Below are 18,463 nucleotides of genomic sequence, written 5' to 3' on the forward strand. Positions count from 1 at the left end.
AACTAAATAAGGATATAAAAAATTGATTTTGAAATATATTACCAGCCAATATAAGCTACTTTTGTAACTAGTACCTACTACCTGTAAATCAATTAGTGACTTGGCCGATTAGCTAATGTTAATTATTTTGAAGCAGCCAAGGCAAACGTGGGATTACATGTAGCCTGTAGGAAACCGATAAAATATTTCATTATTTAATTATTCTACCTGTTGGGTATAACCTAAAACTGATGTTTAAAACATCAATATGTATGTACGTATCTCATACGCTTCGTTTTTCATATTATTTAAAAAAATGCTACATGAAAGTCAGTAATAGAAAGTGTATTTGACACAATGTGTCGTTATTATCTAATCTGTGACCATAGAGAAAAAAGCCTGTCTGTAAGTTTATTGAACTTAAAAATAAGACAACGTTTGAGTGAAGATAGAAGTCGACATTGTGTATGCGATTTTTTTTTCTTTTTTTAAACAAAATTGTTTTATGTAGAGTTTCAGTTTTCCTCCTATCAATACTTGTTTGCGTATGCACAACTTAGTAGATAAAGAAGTCTATAAAAATATTTATACAAGTAGAGTCTGTGTTATATTCATTCACAACACAAAACATAATAAAACAGTCACAAAATATTTTATGAAATTATACAACAATAAAATTGCACAATCATTGTCTAAAATCTAAATGCGTCGCAAATCTTCCCCACGCAGATTCGGACCGTGAGTCTCGTCAAATATAAATAATTCAACACAATCCCAGCTTGCTAACCAGCTACAAATAGTTAACACTTTCTTTTACACTCATTATTGTGGCAAAACTCTAATTTAACATTTACACCAAAAGAGTTTACTTTTCTGTTTTTGCATTACTATCGAATTTAAATGTGCTTTAGTACAATTAAAATAATGTTAATTAAAATCTCTACTTTCACAACATCCTCGTTAAAAAGGCGTGCAATAGTTTTTATTTCTATACAATTAAATTTACGGAATATCATTATTATTCCTAAATGAAATGCAGAATGCACGAGGAAAGTTATATTATAATTCTTGAATATTTCTTTTTAGATAAGTACCTAATTAGTAAAATTATAAATGTATGAATATGATGTCACCCACAAGTTATACAATAAAATAAAAAGTATATGTCTGAACTGGTTATTTTTGAGGAAATTACTTAATAAAGAATGCACACAATGGCATTAAAAATCAAATGTCACGTACCGTTTTAACAAATTCGGCATAATGATCACTTATATTCACTTTACATGTTAAATCAAATAGTAACTAGAGGAAACTACAATGCACAATGCTCGCAGACTTTTCCACATTTATCTTAAAGTTTTTATCAATGACAGATTCTCAGCACTATCGCTATATAATCTTAGAACAACACGTCAATCATGCGGAGATGGTACTTATCAGGCTTTGATAATAATACTTTCATTGCTGCATCACGTGGAACTGTATAATTTGATGCTTTTGTAAGTATTTTCAGCTTCCGAGGTTGTGTTTGTTTTGGTAGTTGTCAGTTGATAACTTAACCAGATTACTGGAATTGATATTTTTACATTTTTTGAATAGGTATATGTTGATCAGTAATTATATTAAAGTCGGCTAACAACATAGTTTAGACACAGTGCAGATATAGATAGTGACACCACTATCAGCTCTTACTATCGCAAAATTGAGAACGTACGTAAATGACCAAAACAAAAATTTTGGCAAATATTAGGTAAATCATCGTCGACGTCAATATATTATATTAACGAAACCATCGGCGACGATCAACATAATTAGCTCTACAATAAACATACGTACGTATTATTTATTATTATATTATAGGTAATAGATACCTATCGAAATTATGAAGAAATGCTAGCTAAATTACCTACCTAGTCAAATATTAGGTAGGTATTCGTTTGCCACCTCGTCCATAAGTTTAAGCCTGACCTTTATAAGTGAGCGCACCCAAAGAAGGCTAGATAACATAGTACTGGTTCAGACAAAGTCGATATATTTTTACCATTTATTCATCTACTAATCCCTGTATAGTTTAGAGTTTAGACTGATGTTGAATCGAGATTCGAGATCCATTTCACTAATGATGTCAATTCGTCATCTTATGGCGACATGTGACATGTTAAAGTTTGATTAATGAGTAGCTACTTGAATTGTTATCGATAAAATAATGTTAATTAAAACAACTTTCTATGAAAATCTATAATATAAAAATGAACCCCAAAATGTGTTCGTAAGCGCATAACTTTAGAACAGCTGAACCAATTTCTTTATTCCTTTTTTCATTATATTCCTTGAAGTACGAGGATGGTTCTTATGTAGAGAAAACGTGAATATGTACCACGGGCGAAGCCGGGGCGGACCGCTAGTAGTATATAAATAATTAATAAAACATAGAATAAAACGGTTTAAATTTTTTTTTTTTAAGGTGTTTCTCAATGTTAGCCAGAAGGGCTTTTACATTTTAACGCGGACCCGGGGGTGAACTGAAGGTTCACCCTGGTAGCGACATGCACAAGGGCGTCCCCCCTTGACGGGGATCTAGAACCTCGGCTTGGGCTGTCGCTTGAGTGGAGGAGGCCAGAAGGGCCCTAATCGGACGGGATAAAATTGGTGTGTACTAACAATAGTACAACTATTAGAAGGTAATAACAAAGCCGAATGTTTATTTTTGATAGTGATAACGACGATCGAACAAATTTGGTCGGTAAAATACCTACCTAGCATATTTTAATATTATTTTTTTTAAATAACTTCTATTTTCATTACTTAGCGTTGAATCAAGTAATAGCATGGATTATTTTATAAACTATAATCAGTATTTTTTTTGGTGACTAACTAGAAAAAACATGAAATTTGTATTATAGATAAATTGATTGTATTTATTAACAAAACCCATGACGTTTTTCACATTACAATAATAATCCATACTAATATTATAAATGCGAAAGTAACTCTGTCTGTCTGTCTGTCTGTTACTCAATCACGCCTAAACTACGGAACCAATTTGCATGAAATTTGGTATGGAGATATTTTGATACCCGAGAAAGGACATAGGCTACCTTTTATTGCGAAATATGTACCACGGGCGAAGCCGGGGCGGACCACTAGTCGATTGTAAATATACAACAAGTAAAACTATAGATAGTTCAGTTAATTTACAAAGCATTTAACAGAGCGGTGCGTCACAAGTCACGTTTTATACTATCATATACTATCCTCACTATTCACTCACACACCTGTCAACCGAAGCATATAATTGTTCACCTGTGCCCTTATTAACGATACAACTAGTTCAATGTTTACTTTTATATTATTGTCAGTTTATACAATTCAAATCTAGCTTTTCAAACAACTAATGTGACCTCATATTTGGTTTGTACTGAGCAGGCCGTTAATTATATTTTATTATTGGATTTTAAAATATAACGATCCAATAGAACTGCTCTTACGTCGGTATGAATGCTAATGGTACAGATATTATACAACTTATCAAGGAATGTGAATGCATTTAAATTACAAAATTGTAATTAAAAATCATTTAATGCTTCAAATACAAATGTATAAATAAACAAACAGAAAAATACGTTAATACAACTTACCAAAAAACTTCTGACGCTAAATGTTTATCATAAGCGCATGAAATAAACTCACTCACAAATGCGTAAACGCAAAACTATTTCACTTGGTTTTCTCGCAAGGAAAACTAATGAATTAACATGTGGTACGTGGTAATGAGAGAGAATGAATAAAACAAAACAACCGCCGCGTAGCGACGCCGAAGAGCTACTGCGCGGCTGTCACTGCGTTGGTCCAACTTGCGCCGCAACATGCTCTATGCTGCGCCCGCGCAGGGGAGTTGACCGATTCGGCTCGCCTGTTGTTTTAAAAGAGTTCTGACAACACATTGTTTCCAGAATCTCGTACACTTGCTCGTACATAATAGAGTAAGCACGACTCCTTATTGATTTATTTTATTTTTTACAGCTTATAGACAATGAAACTCGACATTGTCAAAGGTGTCACCAACCAAACAACCAAAGTTTGTCAAAACAGTAAATATAACAAACTTCTAGGAACAAACTATTCACAAGAATATAAGTAGTATGGATAAAAAGAAATCAGCTTTTACTACGCCAAAGCAAGCTAAGACTATATCTAAATTCGATAAATCTAAAAAAGCAAAAGGAGATTGCTTTGACTCTAAGAGCTCATCACATACCCAATTCTTTGCAAAAGAAGAACATGGGGAGAAATTTAATAAAATAACTAAAGATGAATATTTCCATATTCCCGAATCTATTTCTGGATCATCCGATACATTTCATTGTGTTCATGGTCCAGAAGGTAAATTGTATACCGAGGATGGTCTACTAAAAAGAAACCTTCTTAAAGAGTTGGATCCAATACCATTAGGTAAGTATACAGTATTTCATGTCTTGTATGAGCATTAGGATGTTTCATTTCCTGGCATTACTGTTTCCGAAGTATTAAATGTAGTACCGACATTTAAAGACGTATGAACTATATAATAAATAGAAAGTAAACAATACTAAAATGATCGATACTGTTCCTTCTATGCATTGGAAATTAGACTTTCCCTCACCCACATACCCTTTAATTCTGCCGTCATATTTTTATTACGATTTCTCGCGTGCCACTATCTTGACCCGCAAACCTTTCCATTGTTTGAAGTTTATAATAGTTTCAATGGTTGTAACGTCCATGAAACTATTTACCAGCACCAATAGCAATTTGTCATCATGGTCATTTAGATAGGGTGCTAGCTAGTCATCATTGGTTTTCCGTTTTACTAGAAATGCAACCAATATTTTTGTTCTTTGTTTATATCCATCCATCTATATTATTATAATGGAAAATTGTGTTAGATGTATTACTTATGACTTAAGAATGGCTCGAAGGGTTTTAATTATTGTGTGATTTGTCTCCTTAATTAACTCTATCCGGACGGAGTCGGAGTGCGCAGCTAGTCATAAGTAATATAATTAAGTCATAGTTTCAGGGCTTGATGATAAATGATATAATGAATGATAAATAGATGATGATAAAACCATTCTTCCAATATCATATTTCAAAATAAACGCAGAATTCACGACTTCTTTATTTATTATATAGGTCAGCATTAATAAATTTAACGTCGCGTCGTTGGCCTAAAGCTTGAAGGCCAACTTCGGTATTTTATTTACGTATTTTGAGGGTTTAAAGACCGGGAGAGCGTGTAATAATTATTATTTATAATTTAAATGCTCATAATCCATATCGCCGGCAAGTTGTGGGCCTAAATATTGGTGGAATATGCCTATATTCATCATAATATCTCTTGTTTCTTGTCGTTTTTTTTAAGTAAATTTTCATTATAACTGGATGATACGCGTTACCTACCAAATAACCTCATATGCATTACTATTAAACTCAAATCTCATTTATTCATGTAAACTTCTAAGTGATTTTTTTAAATGTAAACTTTTAAGAGTATTTTTTTTAAATTACCTCCTTACCGCTTCTACAGACTGAGAATCGGAATCGGAATTAGCTCTACATTTAAATTAGTAGACCATTCCTAATTCTTAATCATAAAAGTTTGTTATCAGATAGAAATTGGAACGACCAATGTCCGCCTGCGAAAGGATGGGATATGGTGAGGATGCTAGAGTTTATGGTCTTGGACCCTGTGGCCGGCGAGCAAATAGAAAGATTAGAAGCCCACTTGCGTGACTTTGCAAGGACCACCAGTGGAGGATTTGTATCCTTTTAAAAGAAATCTGTTAATTCATTTTAATATGTATTATCTAGTTTTATGTAGCAGTTCCTGTTGTTTTAAAGTTTACTTAAGGTGGTAATATTTGCTGTTGTAATATTAAAAAATCATTATTCTTAAAAGTGATATCTTTACCTAAAAGAGATTTAACGCTTTCTAGGATAAACTCAGCTTAATCATTGTTATTAATCGATATCCTAATAAACCATGTGTGTCTATTAAATATCGTTCAATAATTTAATTTGTCTTTATGACCATAAAACGAGTCAGATTTGTTGATTAATTACCTTGGAAACAGGGAAAACCAAATGCAAAAATATACTTTTATACATTCAAAATGCACGACAAGACTGCAAAAAACTTCAGGCGTGAGCAAGTTGCATTGCAGCGAACGGATTATTTTAACTGACATTCTAAAATCTGTCCTAGGTTCTACTTCGTACTGCTTATGCTCATTTATTAACAAACACCAAAAATATCCCATCATCATGAAATTAAAAGAATGTATGGAAAGCAGATACACAGTTAGTACTACATGGATGCATTGCATGATGTCAAAAAGCAAGAGTCTCTGAATATATTATTGCGTATGAATTTAAACAATTACACCACAGTATTGCAATATAGGAAATAATAATGTAATGCTGTGATTATACTGTATACATGAATTTTCCTTATAGCAGTAGGTATCAGAATCAGAGCTCTATCTTTTCAAAAGGCCCTTCTATTATTCCCCCTAAAACAAATATTATACTCCTATACGTAAATAGTCACATAATTCGTTGTATTTACTCTGTGATAAACTAAGAATTTTCTTAATAACCTGATGCAGTTAATTGACAGCCTGAACAGTGTATGCTTGATAATGGATTTTTTAATCACTAACCTGCCACAAAAGCCGCAATTAAGGGAAGGACTAACCTTGTTATTGAGAAATGTGGAAAAGCCGATACTGTTATTAGTCGCTTCTGATGTTATAAAATATTTTGAGACGTTACAAAATTACTTTGGATTTTTAGGTATTTAATTTAGGCTTTTATTTTTATTTACTTAACGGATAAGAAAAAGAAAATAAATCTATTTTTGATGCACTTTTTAATATTAGTTTCTATATTAGTATTTAGATTTATTTTAATCTTATTTACTTTAATCATCAAAATTATAATTATACATAAATATTGGTAAATATCCACTACTAGGTAATTAACGAATGAAACGATATGTATAACCAAATTACATTTTAATCTTAAGGTACGGGAGCTACCAACGTTTTAAAAAAAGTCATTTTAGTATAGTTGGGTTTTTGATATGCTGTTTCTCTCGTTTCTCGATAATATAAGTAATAAAGTTATTAGTTACTTATCTTTTAAGCGGACTCATGTTGATGGAATTTCACTTATTTCGATGATATTTTAATTATTTTGAAATAAAAATTGCGTCTGGCACCTATTTAACAACGAAAAAAACGTCTTGCAATAAAAAATGTTTGTCTGATGGATCTATCTAAAAGGCAAAAGATTAAAAATTACGCGTTAAAAAATGACTTTAAATTAAGGATATTTTCCTGTGCAGATAAGATGCGCACTAATAAACGCAACCACTGCAGCCAGCCAGACAGCCCGGACTATAACCGAAATTTCAAGATGAACAGCATATCAAAGAACCAACTATACTAAAATCCTCTCAACGTTGATACCTCCTATACGATTAATAGGTTATTTCTTTTAAAAGCAAGCAAGTTTTTTCCATAACAATGGTGCATAAATTTTAATATTCGACTAACGTATGCATTTAACGTAAAGGGTCATATAGGACAGTATCCACCTTGTTAGTGCACGGGGGAGTTTTACTTCTTATACGGTATGAGGTTATGGTGTACACAGTGTACACTGTACATGTACCTACCAGCCTACCAACATTGTATAATTACGACCTCTACTACTTAAGTATTGATGTGTTTATATTGTTTAGAGTTACTGTTTTTACATATATTCTTTCTCATTAAAGGCTACCTTCTAATGCAAATCCAGGATGATGATTTATTTGATTTGGTATCAAAGGGATTACTATGGCAGTTATCAGCGCCGGATGCTCTGCGAGGAAACGGGGCCGCTCAACTCCGCCATACTCTGTCTGCCGCAGGACCATTTCTTTATGTAACAATAGTTAGAATGCTAGCTATTTCTACCTCACACAGATTTCCAACATTTCTGCAAATGGCTCTTCTCCTTGCCTGTGATTCTGTGGATAACTGTAAGGATATTCAATTGTTCATAAGTTCATCTGACTGCGAACTGCGACTAAAAAGCGATATCATTTCGTGTTCCAGGTATCTCTATGATGAAAGAGAATATAATTGAAAACATTTTCTATCGCTTCAATCCTTACTTCCCGGAAAGAGCACTGCCCGATTATGATATAAATCCATTAAATCCACAGGATATTAACGTGAAACTTGGTATACCGTATTCTGAGAGTATGTTTTGTTATTACTTAGTATTTTAATAATTAATAATAAAAAATTTTTTGTCTTAGGTGACAGCAGCATACATATGTCGAATACGCTATCATTACTACTCATTCTTTTGAAGACTACGTTAGATTTTTTGAATAGAAATCCAAAGCAACGTTTGTTATTGCCTAGCCCTGACAACTATGCTCAAAAGTAAGTACATAATATTTCATGTTTATTTATAGTGCATTATTAATTAAATTTTATACACTCCGCTTACTTAATTTTAGTTGTACCTGTAAATATTTCATATACCTTCCGCTAACGTTTCAGTTTTTTTATGGATATTTTGCCGGATTGTTTAAGATCCCGTAAACCTTCGTTTAAAGCCCAATATAAATATTTAAGACTTTAAACGAAGCTTTAAACCGACTTCTAGAAATTACTTTCAATCAGTGTCAATTAGGGGTTGTTATCTCATGGCAGATGTTTCGTCTGGGCGTTCCGATACGAGTGCAGGGCCCGGGAGCACAGGCACGAGAGGATCACGCTCACTGTCATCGCTACTGCACTGTTTAAGTGCTTCAGTGAAAGATTAACGGCCTGCTCTTCGCTGATAATGCTTGGTATATTACTGTTGTTTATTATCCTCTCTCTTTACCGGTTTGACTTAGGTATAGTGTACTAGGTGAAGTGAAACACCAAATAGTAGCTTTAAGATAACATAGGTTTTAAGGTGTGGCTAGAATATATAAAATACTATAATATCATTATTTTTCAGATGTTATGTCTTTGGCAGTATTTACAGAGGTACCGCCAAGGCGAGATTGGACGCGTACAGTGAACTTTAATACTGGTCAATTAGATGTACAATTCAAAAAGATACTTATATTTTTCTCTGTCGACTTGATAAAATACTATCCGTACAATCAATTTGTAAGTGAATAGTAAGATAATATGATCATATTAGTATTATTGTACGGCATGACTGTTACCCGATTGTCCCAACAAGTGCTATAATAAAAAAAAATTAACAACGTGTTTTATTACAGAAAGCATTTACTTTAGTTATACATTTCCTAATACGATATTGGAATTATATAAAATTCCGAGGGGAATTATACATTTCCTAGGATATCTATGCATTAAATAGTTTTTTAAACAATATTTAATATTTTATACATTTCCTAAATAGTGTAGGAATTGTACACATTAATTATTTTGTATTGGAATTGTATAGGATTTGTATACAATTCCTTGATTTCCGGTAACATAATATACAATAAAGTCTTTATTTAGGACCAAACATACGTGTTCAAATTGCAAATCCATCTAATGAGGTTTATTTAGACCATGAAGCATACATACATAAGCAGCATACTTATTAACTTTTCTTGGAGAATCAGAGCTTTCATAGTTTCAATTACTGCAGATGATTGAATCCCAGTACTGGCTGTTGGGCTTAATGTATATGATAGATCCGGGACTTTCTTGTTTAAGAGCGAAATGGTCCACAGCTCTCTTCAGTGAACTTCGAAAAACCGCTCTTCAAGCTCTCGTTTGTACCATCCCCTTGATGCCGCCTAAAGTTATTAGACGATATGGGTTAATTATGAGGTAATACTACCAACTTCATAGTTCATACTTCAAATAAATAAACCGAGAATTATCTAATTGAATAACATTAGGGTAAATTGAAATAGAAGAGATATTTCTATGAAAATCATTTCAATCAAAAAAATTGGTTATGTACATGAACATCTCAAAATTTGTTTGTTTTTTAGAATAATGTGGTACGTTGAGTGGTATTCAGAGAACCCTTACGAATTATCAGTACTCTACTGGTGTTTAAGAGTGCTGCAAGTTTCGATACATAACAGAAATATTAATACGCGACGGGAGTCAATTCAAGATTTATTTGACACGCATGGGATAATAATTTTAATGCGTTAGTTTAAAGATGTTGACTTTATAAGTATATACTTACGTTGCTTAATAAAAATATTACAAATCTTCCTATATAAAAATATAAGTAGGCTGCTTGGGAACTATCTACTAAATATCTACATTATTTATCTGATGACTCTAGCAACGACTGTTTAATTTATATTTTATGTAGGTAGGTAGGTTATTAATTCAATAACCTTCACGATAATCCAAATAATATTTTGTAGATTTATGTTACACTCTACTCGAACAAAAAACACCACCAGTGGAGAAGAGCCAAGCTATAATAGCGATATGTCTTCGCCTGTTAACAAGTGCAGTGGAATTGAACGCTAAAATCAGTTGCTGTGTGTACCCTGACATAAAGTGGCCCATCACTATCGGAAGACTCGCCAGGAAAATGCTAAATGACATTTTGTTCGCTTTGGACAAACATTTGATTATAAATGAAAAGTAATGTGCTCTTATAAGCTAGCTTTGTGTATGCGGCTTCCCGCCTAGCCAAAAATAATAGCCACGCTATCTACCGGTGAAAACTGAATGAAAATCACATGACCGACACACGAGTTGGATAATTTTGTATTTTTGAAAGTAGTGATGACGGAAATAAAAATAAATAACATGATAGAATGAGTGGATAAACTTACCTTAAACAACCTTACTTAACAAGTGATAACTGCGTTAAAAACAACCGACTTCAAACTTGCACTTGCAAAATTTACAAATACCTACAGACAAAAATGCTCATAAAATAAAAACTACAGGGCCTATCCGAATAAAATTTTTATGGGACCAATTCGACACCATCCCCAGTGCCGGATTAAGCCAGCGCGGGGCCTGTAGCAAATTCTGTCAAGAGGCCCTTCGTTTGCTATAGTTTCTCAAGTTAAAGGGTTTCGCCGCTGCACTGTACGTACACGGTGCTTCTGTGTGGGTGTTATGTTACCAGATATTGAAAATTTTCCCAAATTTTTCCCCGACTACGGAAGAAAGAGGGTTATGTTTTTCGAGTGTATCTATGTATAATATTTCTTTGGCACGCCCTGCAGTATAAACCGCTGAACCGATTTTGATTTATGAGGTGACATTGCAATCATCTGAATTATTATGGTAGTGGTGTTAGTGACGTTCTACATAAATTAGCTGTCAGGGTTTAATTTTAATATTAATATAAATATTTGTATATGATAATTTTTTATAATATTGTAAAAATTCTTTTGTTACATAAACGATAAATTTTTAATTAAATAAATTACATAAAAAAAATGTTTCAAAATTACAATGATAACCTATATTATTTTTTATTTTCAAAATAAGTATATGAATGCGGATAGCGGTAGTTTTTAGTCTAGAACACGGGACATTTTATTTTTAGAAAGAAAGAAGGAAGAAATCATTTATTCCAAATTTCCAATACACACAAACACACAACAATAGCATTGTAAATTATGAATAATAGGTAATAGAAAACATAAATTTATGTATGGTTGCTTGCGCTAAAAAAGGAAGCCACTCAGGATAACTGAGGCATAATACCTTAACACTGATTTTCAGTGACACCTTACGACATCCACATTGTCAGCTGCTTTACTGGATAATAAATAAATATAATTCCTGAATAATAATAATTTTGTCATATCCATCACGGAGTTCAAATGAATTAAATCGCGGGCCAAAACGACTCTAACGTTTTTAAGCTATATAAAAGTAACAAAAAAAAGTATTATGCTTATTAAAATTATCTTATAATGATCATGAACCTTTATTGCACTATACAAATAATCACATTCACGATCGAAAAATCCAACAGCACTGCCTCGAAGATCTTTTAACCATTTTACCGTTTTACCCATAAAAATGGCAAATTCATTTTCAAAATACTGGCAGCATACGTTAAAGTTTTGTATTCCTTCGTTTATGTAAAATTATTATTTGTATACAAAATTAAATAAGCCAAATAATCTACAGAGAACCTGTAAAACGATGTTTTATCTTTTTGTTTGTTTTCGAGAACAAATTTTACAGCGTTTTAATATCACAAGACAGCATTTTTTTTACTAAAATAGCAAACCCCTTTTGACGTATTGCATGACACTATAATCGCTACCTATAGCACTGGCGGAGGTTCGTATTCGTTTTTGATTTCGTATTTTCTTTGACAAGGGCGATGGATGATTGTCATGCTCCATCTGCCTTTTATTTTGTAATCTATTGATAGTCGATAGAATCCTATTTTATTTGATCGGGTTGTTACGACTAGCTCGTTCGATGACAATATTGTTAGTTTTGCCGTGCTACCAACTTGCGTGTAGCGCAGTGCAAGCAGTACAACACAACTTTTGGTGTAGCCAGCGCTCAATTGTAGAAACGTGGTAAAATTTTAAATTATTGTTATAGATTTTGATACCAACGTTTCTCGTGGTAGGTACGTGTATTTTTTTTACGGTACGTGTATTATAAATTGATATTTTTTTACGGTCAGACAGGTATTAGACCGCGGGGCCCCCCGAGTCGCGGGGCCCGTAGCATTTGCTACTCTTGCTACGTGGCTAATCCGGCACTGACCATCCCGCATCGAACAAAAAAAGAATCACGTAAATCGGTTCAGAAACCTCGGAGTAATGGGTGTACATACATAAAAAAAAAAAACATACCGGCCGAATTGATAACCTCCTCCTTTTTTTTGAAGTCGGTTAAAAAGAGCCTCTCCGATATGCAAGAAAACAATACAAAAAATATAGGTATAGAAAAAACCTCTACAAATAAAAATAACTTACCAAAAAAAATTAAATCTCACCAAAACATTTTCATGTAAAATTATGGCTTTTGTGGGCTTTGCCCTCTGAAAATGTTATCGTATTTAATATTGTAGAGCCAAGCGTCTCTCAACAAATTAAGTCCTAACTTAACAACTCTAAACCTCAGTTAAAATATAGAACTTGGTTATGTACATAGTACATACGTTAATACTGAACATTGTACACATTAAATTATGTACCAGATATTTACTCGGTGTGTAAAATTAGGTAATGTGCGTTTCTTATTATAATGCCGGTCAAAACAACTTTTGACTGCAAAAATCTATCGAGGGTGGTATCAAAATAACTATTTTTTACGAAAACATTAACTATTAAATCAAAATATAATGAAGTTTGAAAAAAAGTTAAGCATAGTTGATAGTACGTATGTAAATTTTTATTAATATCGGTTCAATAGTTTTGGTGTGACACAAAAAAGAACAAACGGCGAAGTAAAAAATTGTGCACTAAAAACTTTATGGAAGTTGAATAAAGTTTTCACATAGCACTAACTATAAAAAAGTTTTTGTAAAGTACTAGGAACGTATGAACTAGGTAGAAGTACAGTTTCCATGCAGTTATTGATCGTAGGTTGTGGGGGCATCGGCAACGGGGTGGAATGTGTGGGATGAGGACTGAGGAGGAGTCATATTTGCTACACATCTTATTGATTCATGATGTTCGCGTACATTTTCATAATATTTATGTTACTATATGAATTTATGTATTAAATTAATGGTAGAATAAATTTATATATACCTGCACACAATCGAGTGCACAGTACGACACGTAGGTAGAGTAAATTTTATGTAAGTTATGGATGTCTCGTATATCGTATTTTGGAATACTACTATTGGTTAGTCGTATATATATGCAAGATACTTATCTACTTATATATTTCCAAATCTCCGTGACCCACTTATGCATTTAGCGCACGGACTATTTATTATTTTCTAGTTTGTTTATTTAGTCTACTTTCGCATTATAAAATAAATTTAATCTTCTTACCACGTTTGCACTATCACTCACGTTAGTGCAGATCTGCACAAAATCTACCAAGACAACATGACTGAAAAGGGATTATAAAGTGTAGTTTTAAACTTTCTTTCTCTGTCTAACTAGTCTGTACAAGGTATTTTTGTTATGCCTGATAAATATTATGATTGTGATTTCAAAACCTCTATATCTACTTATTCCCATACTTAGATCAGATTGATATACCTTGGGTACCTTGTCCTTACCTATAAATCCCCCCATATCTGATGATCTGGGATAATATACCTCGCTTTCTTCATAGCCACTAAATAAACACAGCCAAAATAGGCAACATTATAGTACGATTTTTCCTCGATATCGTCTAATCGACCAATTGTAAAAAGTTCTAGTGACGCTCGCGCTAGAGTAAATCCATATTTAGCATCGTGTGCACCTCTACTTATTATATAAGTAAATCAATCGCATTATTAATTTATATATACAGATAAAAGTCATATATTTTTTTTCTTATTTCAGATGGATGATAGCGTTATTAAATTTTATTTGGGAAGGAATTGTTTGGAAAAAGGAATATAGAGCATTTTTTGTATCACAAAATGGAGTTTACAAACTTCTCGATCTTATCACAGTATGTTGTATTTTTAAAATTGCATTTGTAAAACATTATAGGATTAACTAAGAACTAAGAAGTATTTTTTTTTTTATTTATTTAAAAACATTTTTTTTTACTTAGTAGTGTTTATAAAAATAATACTCATAAAACCCAATGATCTTATTTGAAAAGCCATTTTATTTATTTCAACATAATATAGCTTGGTGAATACATCCGCAATATGGATATAAGTTCATCAAACAATCGTCTCAAGAGTCACTTGGCTATTAAAGCGTTACTTCGCGAATATTGCGGATATGGCTGTATCCGTCAACTGACTAACTACCAGCATACCAAAAATAATTTATTTATCTTTAACTATACTATGGTTTTGAGAGTTGCTCTCTAAATACACTGTTTTCTTGAAGGCCAACTTTCTTTATCCCAAAACCACTTATTTTGCAAGACACTCGAAGACAAGGCAAGTCACACAAAAAATATTTATTTAAGATTTGCTCAAGTTATTAAAATTGAAAATGTTTATTTGGAATAATATTTTACGACCAATAATTGCCAAAGTGAAATTAAACGCATAAAAGCATAAATGAATGTGGTACGGATACCAATGCCCACCATGGGAAAATTTGCATCTATTTCTGCATTCTAATCTCCCAAATTATGTTACAGTTGACAAGAGCACCTATTCAATGTATTACAATGGCTGTCATCTGTGATATTGCAAGGAGTGGAGAAGCTGTGGGCCAGCTGATCACGTGGAGAGCAAATATTGGCGCCTCTAACACAGTAAGCCATTTAATAACCTAGTAGTTATACATATTATAGCAAAAAAATTATACATATTACAATGTTCATTTCGGGAATATATAAACAATTTAATCGGGAACTAATGGCTTTATTGTTCGTTATTTGGTAGGTAATTAGCCGCCACAGCAATTTTTGAAGTGAAACTTCTTTATCGGGGTTGGAAACGTTTTTATTGACATTTTGTTTAATATTAAGAAAATTTTCTCGAAATCTCCCTGCATTGTTTTTTTACTGTTGCATATTTTTTCACATAATAGGTACCTATGTATATATACCTATATTTTACTCAGCCAGTTAGTAACAGTAAGCCTCCAGTTAACGAAGTATCATTACAGAAAACTCAGTATTTTCTAGAATATCCTGAATGTCTGCCCGTGGCTGGAACAGATTCCTGCATAGCAGCTAAAAATATTATTTTAAATTAGAAAGGAAGTTATAAAGAAAATTAATGGGCTTTCAATTAATTATAGTATCCCAATGTTGTGAAACGTGGGTCGACGATCGCTACACTGCTGGCGGCTATTTTTCGCGACGAATGCTTGGCTACCGGCGTTCGCCTAAACGAATATGGAGTCTTAGAAAGTAATTTATATTAATTTATATGATTTTTGTAATATTTTAATAGATTTATAGTTAAATATAACCTTGAATAATTTACAGATTTGGAATACCCACTTTTATCCACAACTCTTAGAAATATCTTATATGGGGATGATTTAGCCAGCGATCCTACGGTTTGCTACACCGCAGTCGATATGGCAGGGTCAAGGATGTCCAAGGTGATGTCTCTATCCTTCGTGTAGTTAGGTGTTTATTATTGTGTATTATATTATTATTACTTATTTTTAGCACTAGCTACCTAATGGTAGTATTCTGTGTTGATGCTACCTGTAGCTACTGGTGGCATTGTAAGGTTGATATAGCCTAAGCATCCTAATGCATACGCTTATTTCCTATCAACCTTACAATGCCACCAGTCTAAATTATATTTCGTACTGAAAACTGCAGACATTAATTAATATAGCGCACATTAACGTTTATGAATAGCGCACCTATACCGTCGAAGTAGTATCTAAATACGCTTACTGTCGAAGCAATTGTCATAGAAATAGTCTACGAAACATCCTGCTTTTCAATGAAGATAACTATGGTCATTAATGATTAGCTGAAGGATATTTATTATGTTGTAGGCCTACGCTTTACTTCAATTACTTTCCGAAGATTTAGCGAATAAAGTGAACATCGCTGATGAAACCTACAATTTGTATAAAAACATTAAATTGACACCTGAAGACGAGGTGAGGCCGGAGAGAATAATGAATAGAATAAAATTACTTTTTAATCCTCACTACCTAGTTAATTTATATTTTAAGAACCGATCTAGAAAATTCTATCAGTTATCTTATTATTGATAAACATTTCTTAATTATTTTATTTTATTCCCAGACAATACTTGTTCTGTGCTCACACTATTTGACGATTAAATTGAATGAATGTTGGTACGAAACAAAGGTCCGAAGTCAGGGATACCTACCTCACGATGAAACTGTCTTGAGCGAGTTTTTACACATTTGCAAGTAAATTTTAAAAATATTTAACTTGAGATGTCGCATTACAACAGACCTAATGTGTTGTACTAAAAATGCTGTAATTTCTTATTTTAATTGATTTTAGGGGTTGGAATAAAGAAATAAAACAAATGCAGGAGGACGTAATTGAGAAGGATAGAATAAAGGCAAGTGAAATATTACTTACCAAAATTAATTAAAATCGTTTATTAACGAATACAAATTTCTTATAGTTTTAATGCACGTACATATTTTAAGTAAAAGTGTCAATACTCACTAGTAGGTAGGTATCTATAGTTTATTCATGAAACGCACCAGATTCAAATTGCTGCAATGTTCAAGTATTAAAGGTACATGTAAACCATCCTCTAGAACCAATCTTGAGACTAAAACCGCATCAAAATGCGTAGAAGTAAGCATTACATATGGACAGACCGACAGACAGCGACTTTATGCAGTGATATAATCACCTGTAATTTTCTCAAATAAATAATTCTGTTCAGGAATTAGAGGACGAAAGTTCCCTATACGCTTTCCTAGCCCGCGTGCGCCTGAACATAGCTCTGGACGCACTGAACGAGGTCCGATGCGTGGCGCGCTCCGCGGACCGTGCGCAGTTGACGCACGCCATGCTACACGACGCTGTGCGGGCGCACCACAGACGTTACACCGCCGCTAAAGCCCTGCAAACTGTTGTCTTGAGGACGTATGGACCAACTTTGGATGATCAGGTTTCTGGCAATAATTTATTTAGTAGGTATTTTGTTGCGAGCAACGGTACGTTTCGATCAAACGAGCGAATGCTATAATTCTAACACTATGTCAAATTCATTTAGTGTAAACAGGCATAGAGCATTTTTAGGTGTTCTTAGTGCGTTCGAAAAGATTATAAGCAATGTTCTAATACTGAACAATACTGAATACGAGTTATCGTTTACACTAAAAGATCACGAAAAAATGCTCTTGCTAGCTCTATGTTCGTTTAGTTAATGCACCGTTTAGTGTATTGAAATTAAAATGAATACATATTGTGTAATAGTAATTTTATTTTACATAAGCTTTTGTAGATTCTTTTCAGTTAGCACATTTACTTAAGTTCACTTCGATTAGTTAATTCAGGCAGACAAAAACTTGCTTCAAAAATGAGTCGTTACTCATTTTACATGTCTCTATTTCTCATAAAATATTTTAATATTTTTTCTTTCAGAATATAACTGGACAGTACGTAAAGGTATATAGTATCTACCCCAAGAACAAGCCAAGGCCCAAAGAAGATTATTCGTCAGCTTGAAATGTAGAACTTTTGTAATAAGATCACTATTAAAAAATAATGTTTGTTGTTGTCAATAAAACTTGCAAATTATATGAAAATCCTTTTTGTTTTCAAGTAAGTTTTATGTTGTACCCCAAAATTCCCAAAAAATGTGTACTCAGGTTTTAAGATACCTACAACATTTTGTCATATGAATTAAAATTTATATCATGGTG

The 18,463-nt window shown here is 32.9% G+C and overlaps 2 protein-coding genes across 3 annotated transcripts in view; one reads left to right on the forward strand and one right to left on the reverse strand.

Annotated features, from left to right (window-relative positions):
- LOC123705062 (nostrin) overlaps positions 1–3,820 on the reverse strand; it is a 40,432-nt gene extending 36,612 nt beyond the window's left edge. The window contains exon 1 of one of the 2 annotated variants that reach the window (XM_045653638.1): positions 3,621–3,820. Coding sequence is in view for 1 of the 2 variants with exons in the window: in XM_045653637.1 (XP_045509593.1) it covers positions 1,222–1,241 (20 nt within the window). In the remaining variant the exon portion in view is untranslated. Of the gene's footprint in view, positions 1–1,221; positions 1,257–3,620 lie in introns of those variants that run through there. The other variant, XM_045653637.1, reaches the window with a different exon arrangement.
- Positions 3,821–4,124: 304 nt separating this feature from the next.
- On the forward strand, positions 4,125–18,266 carry LOC123705525. Its single transcript, XM_045654341.1, has 20 exons — positions 4,125–4,434; positions 5,631–5,782; positions 6,630–6,816; positions 7,805–8,050; positions 8,127–8,255; positions 8,333–8,462; positions 8,736–8,875; positions 9,031–9,185; positions 9,682–9,866; positions 10,034–10,197; positions 10,424–10,649; positions 14,507–14,618; positions 15,270–15,386; positions 15,878–15,989; positions 16,068–16,186; positions 16,598–16,705; positions 16,854–16,984; positions 17,082–17,142; positions 17,479–17,706; positions 18,183–18,266. The coding sequence occupies exons 1-20, from the start codon at positions 4,125–4,127 to the stop codon at positions 18,264–18,266; spliced, it is 3,096 nt and encodes a 1,031-aa protein (XP_045510297.1).
- Positions 18,267–18,463: the final 197 nt, after the last annotated feature.

Source organism: Colias croceus, chromosome Z, assembly GCF_905220415.1.
Source record: "Colias croceus chromosome Z, ilColCroc2.1".
Taxonomy (NCBI): Eukaryota; Metazoa; Arthropoda; class Insecta; order Lepidoptera; family Pieridae; genus Colias; species Colias croceus.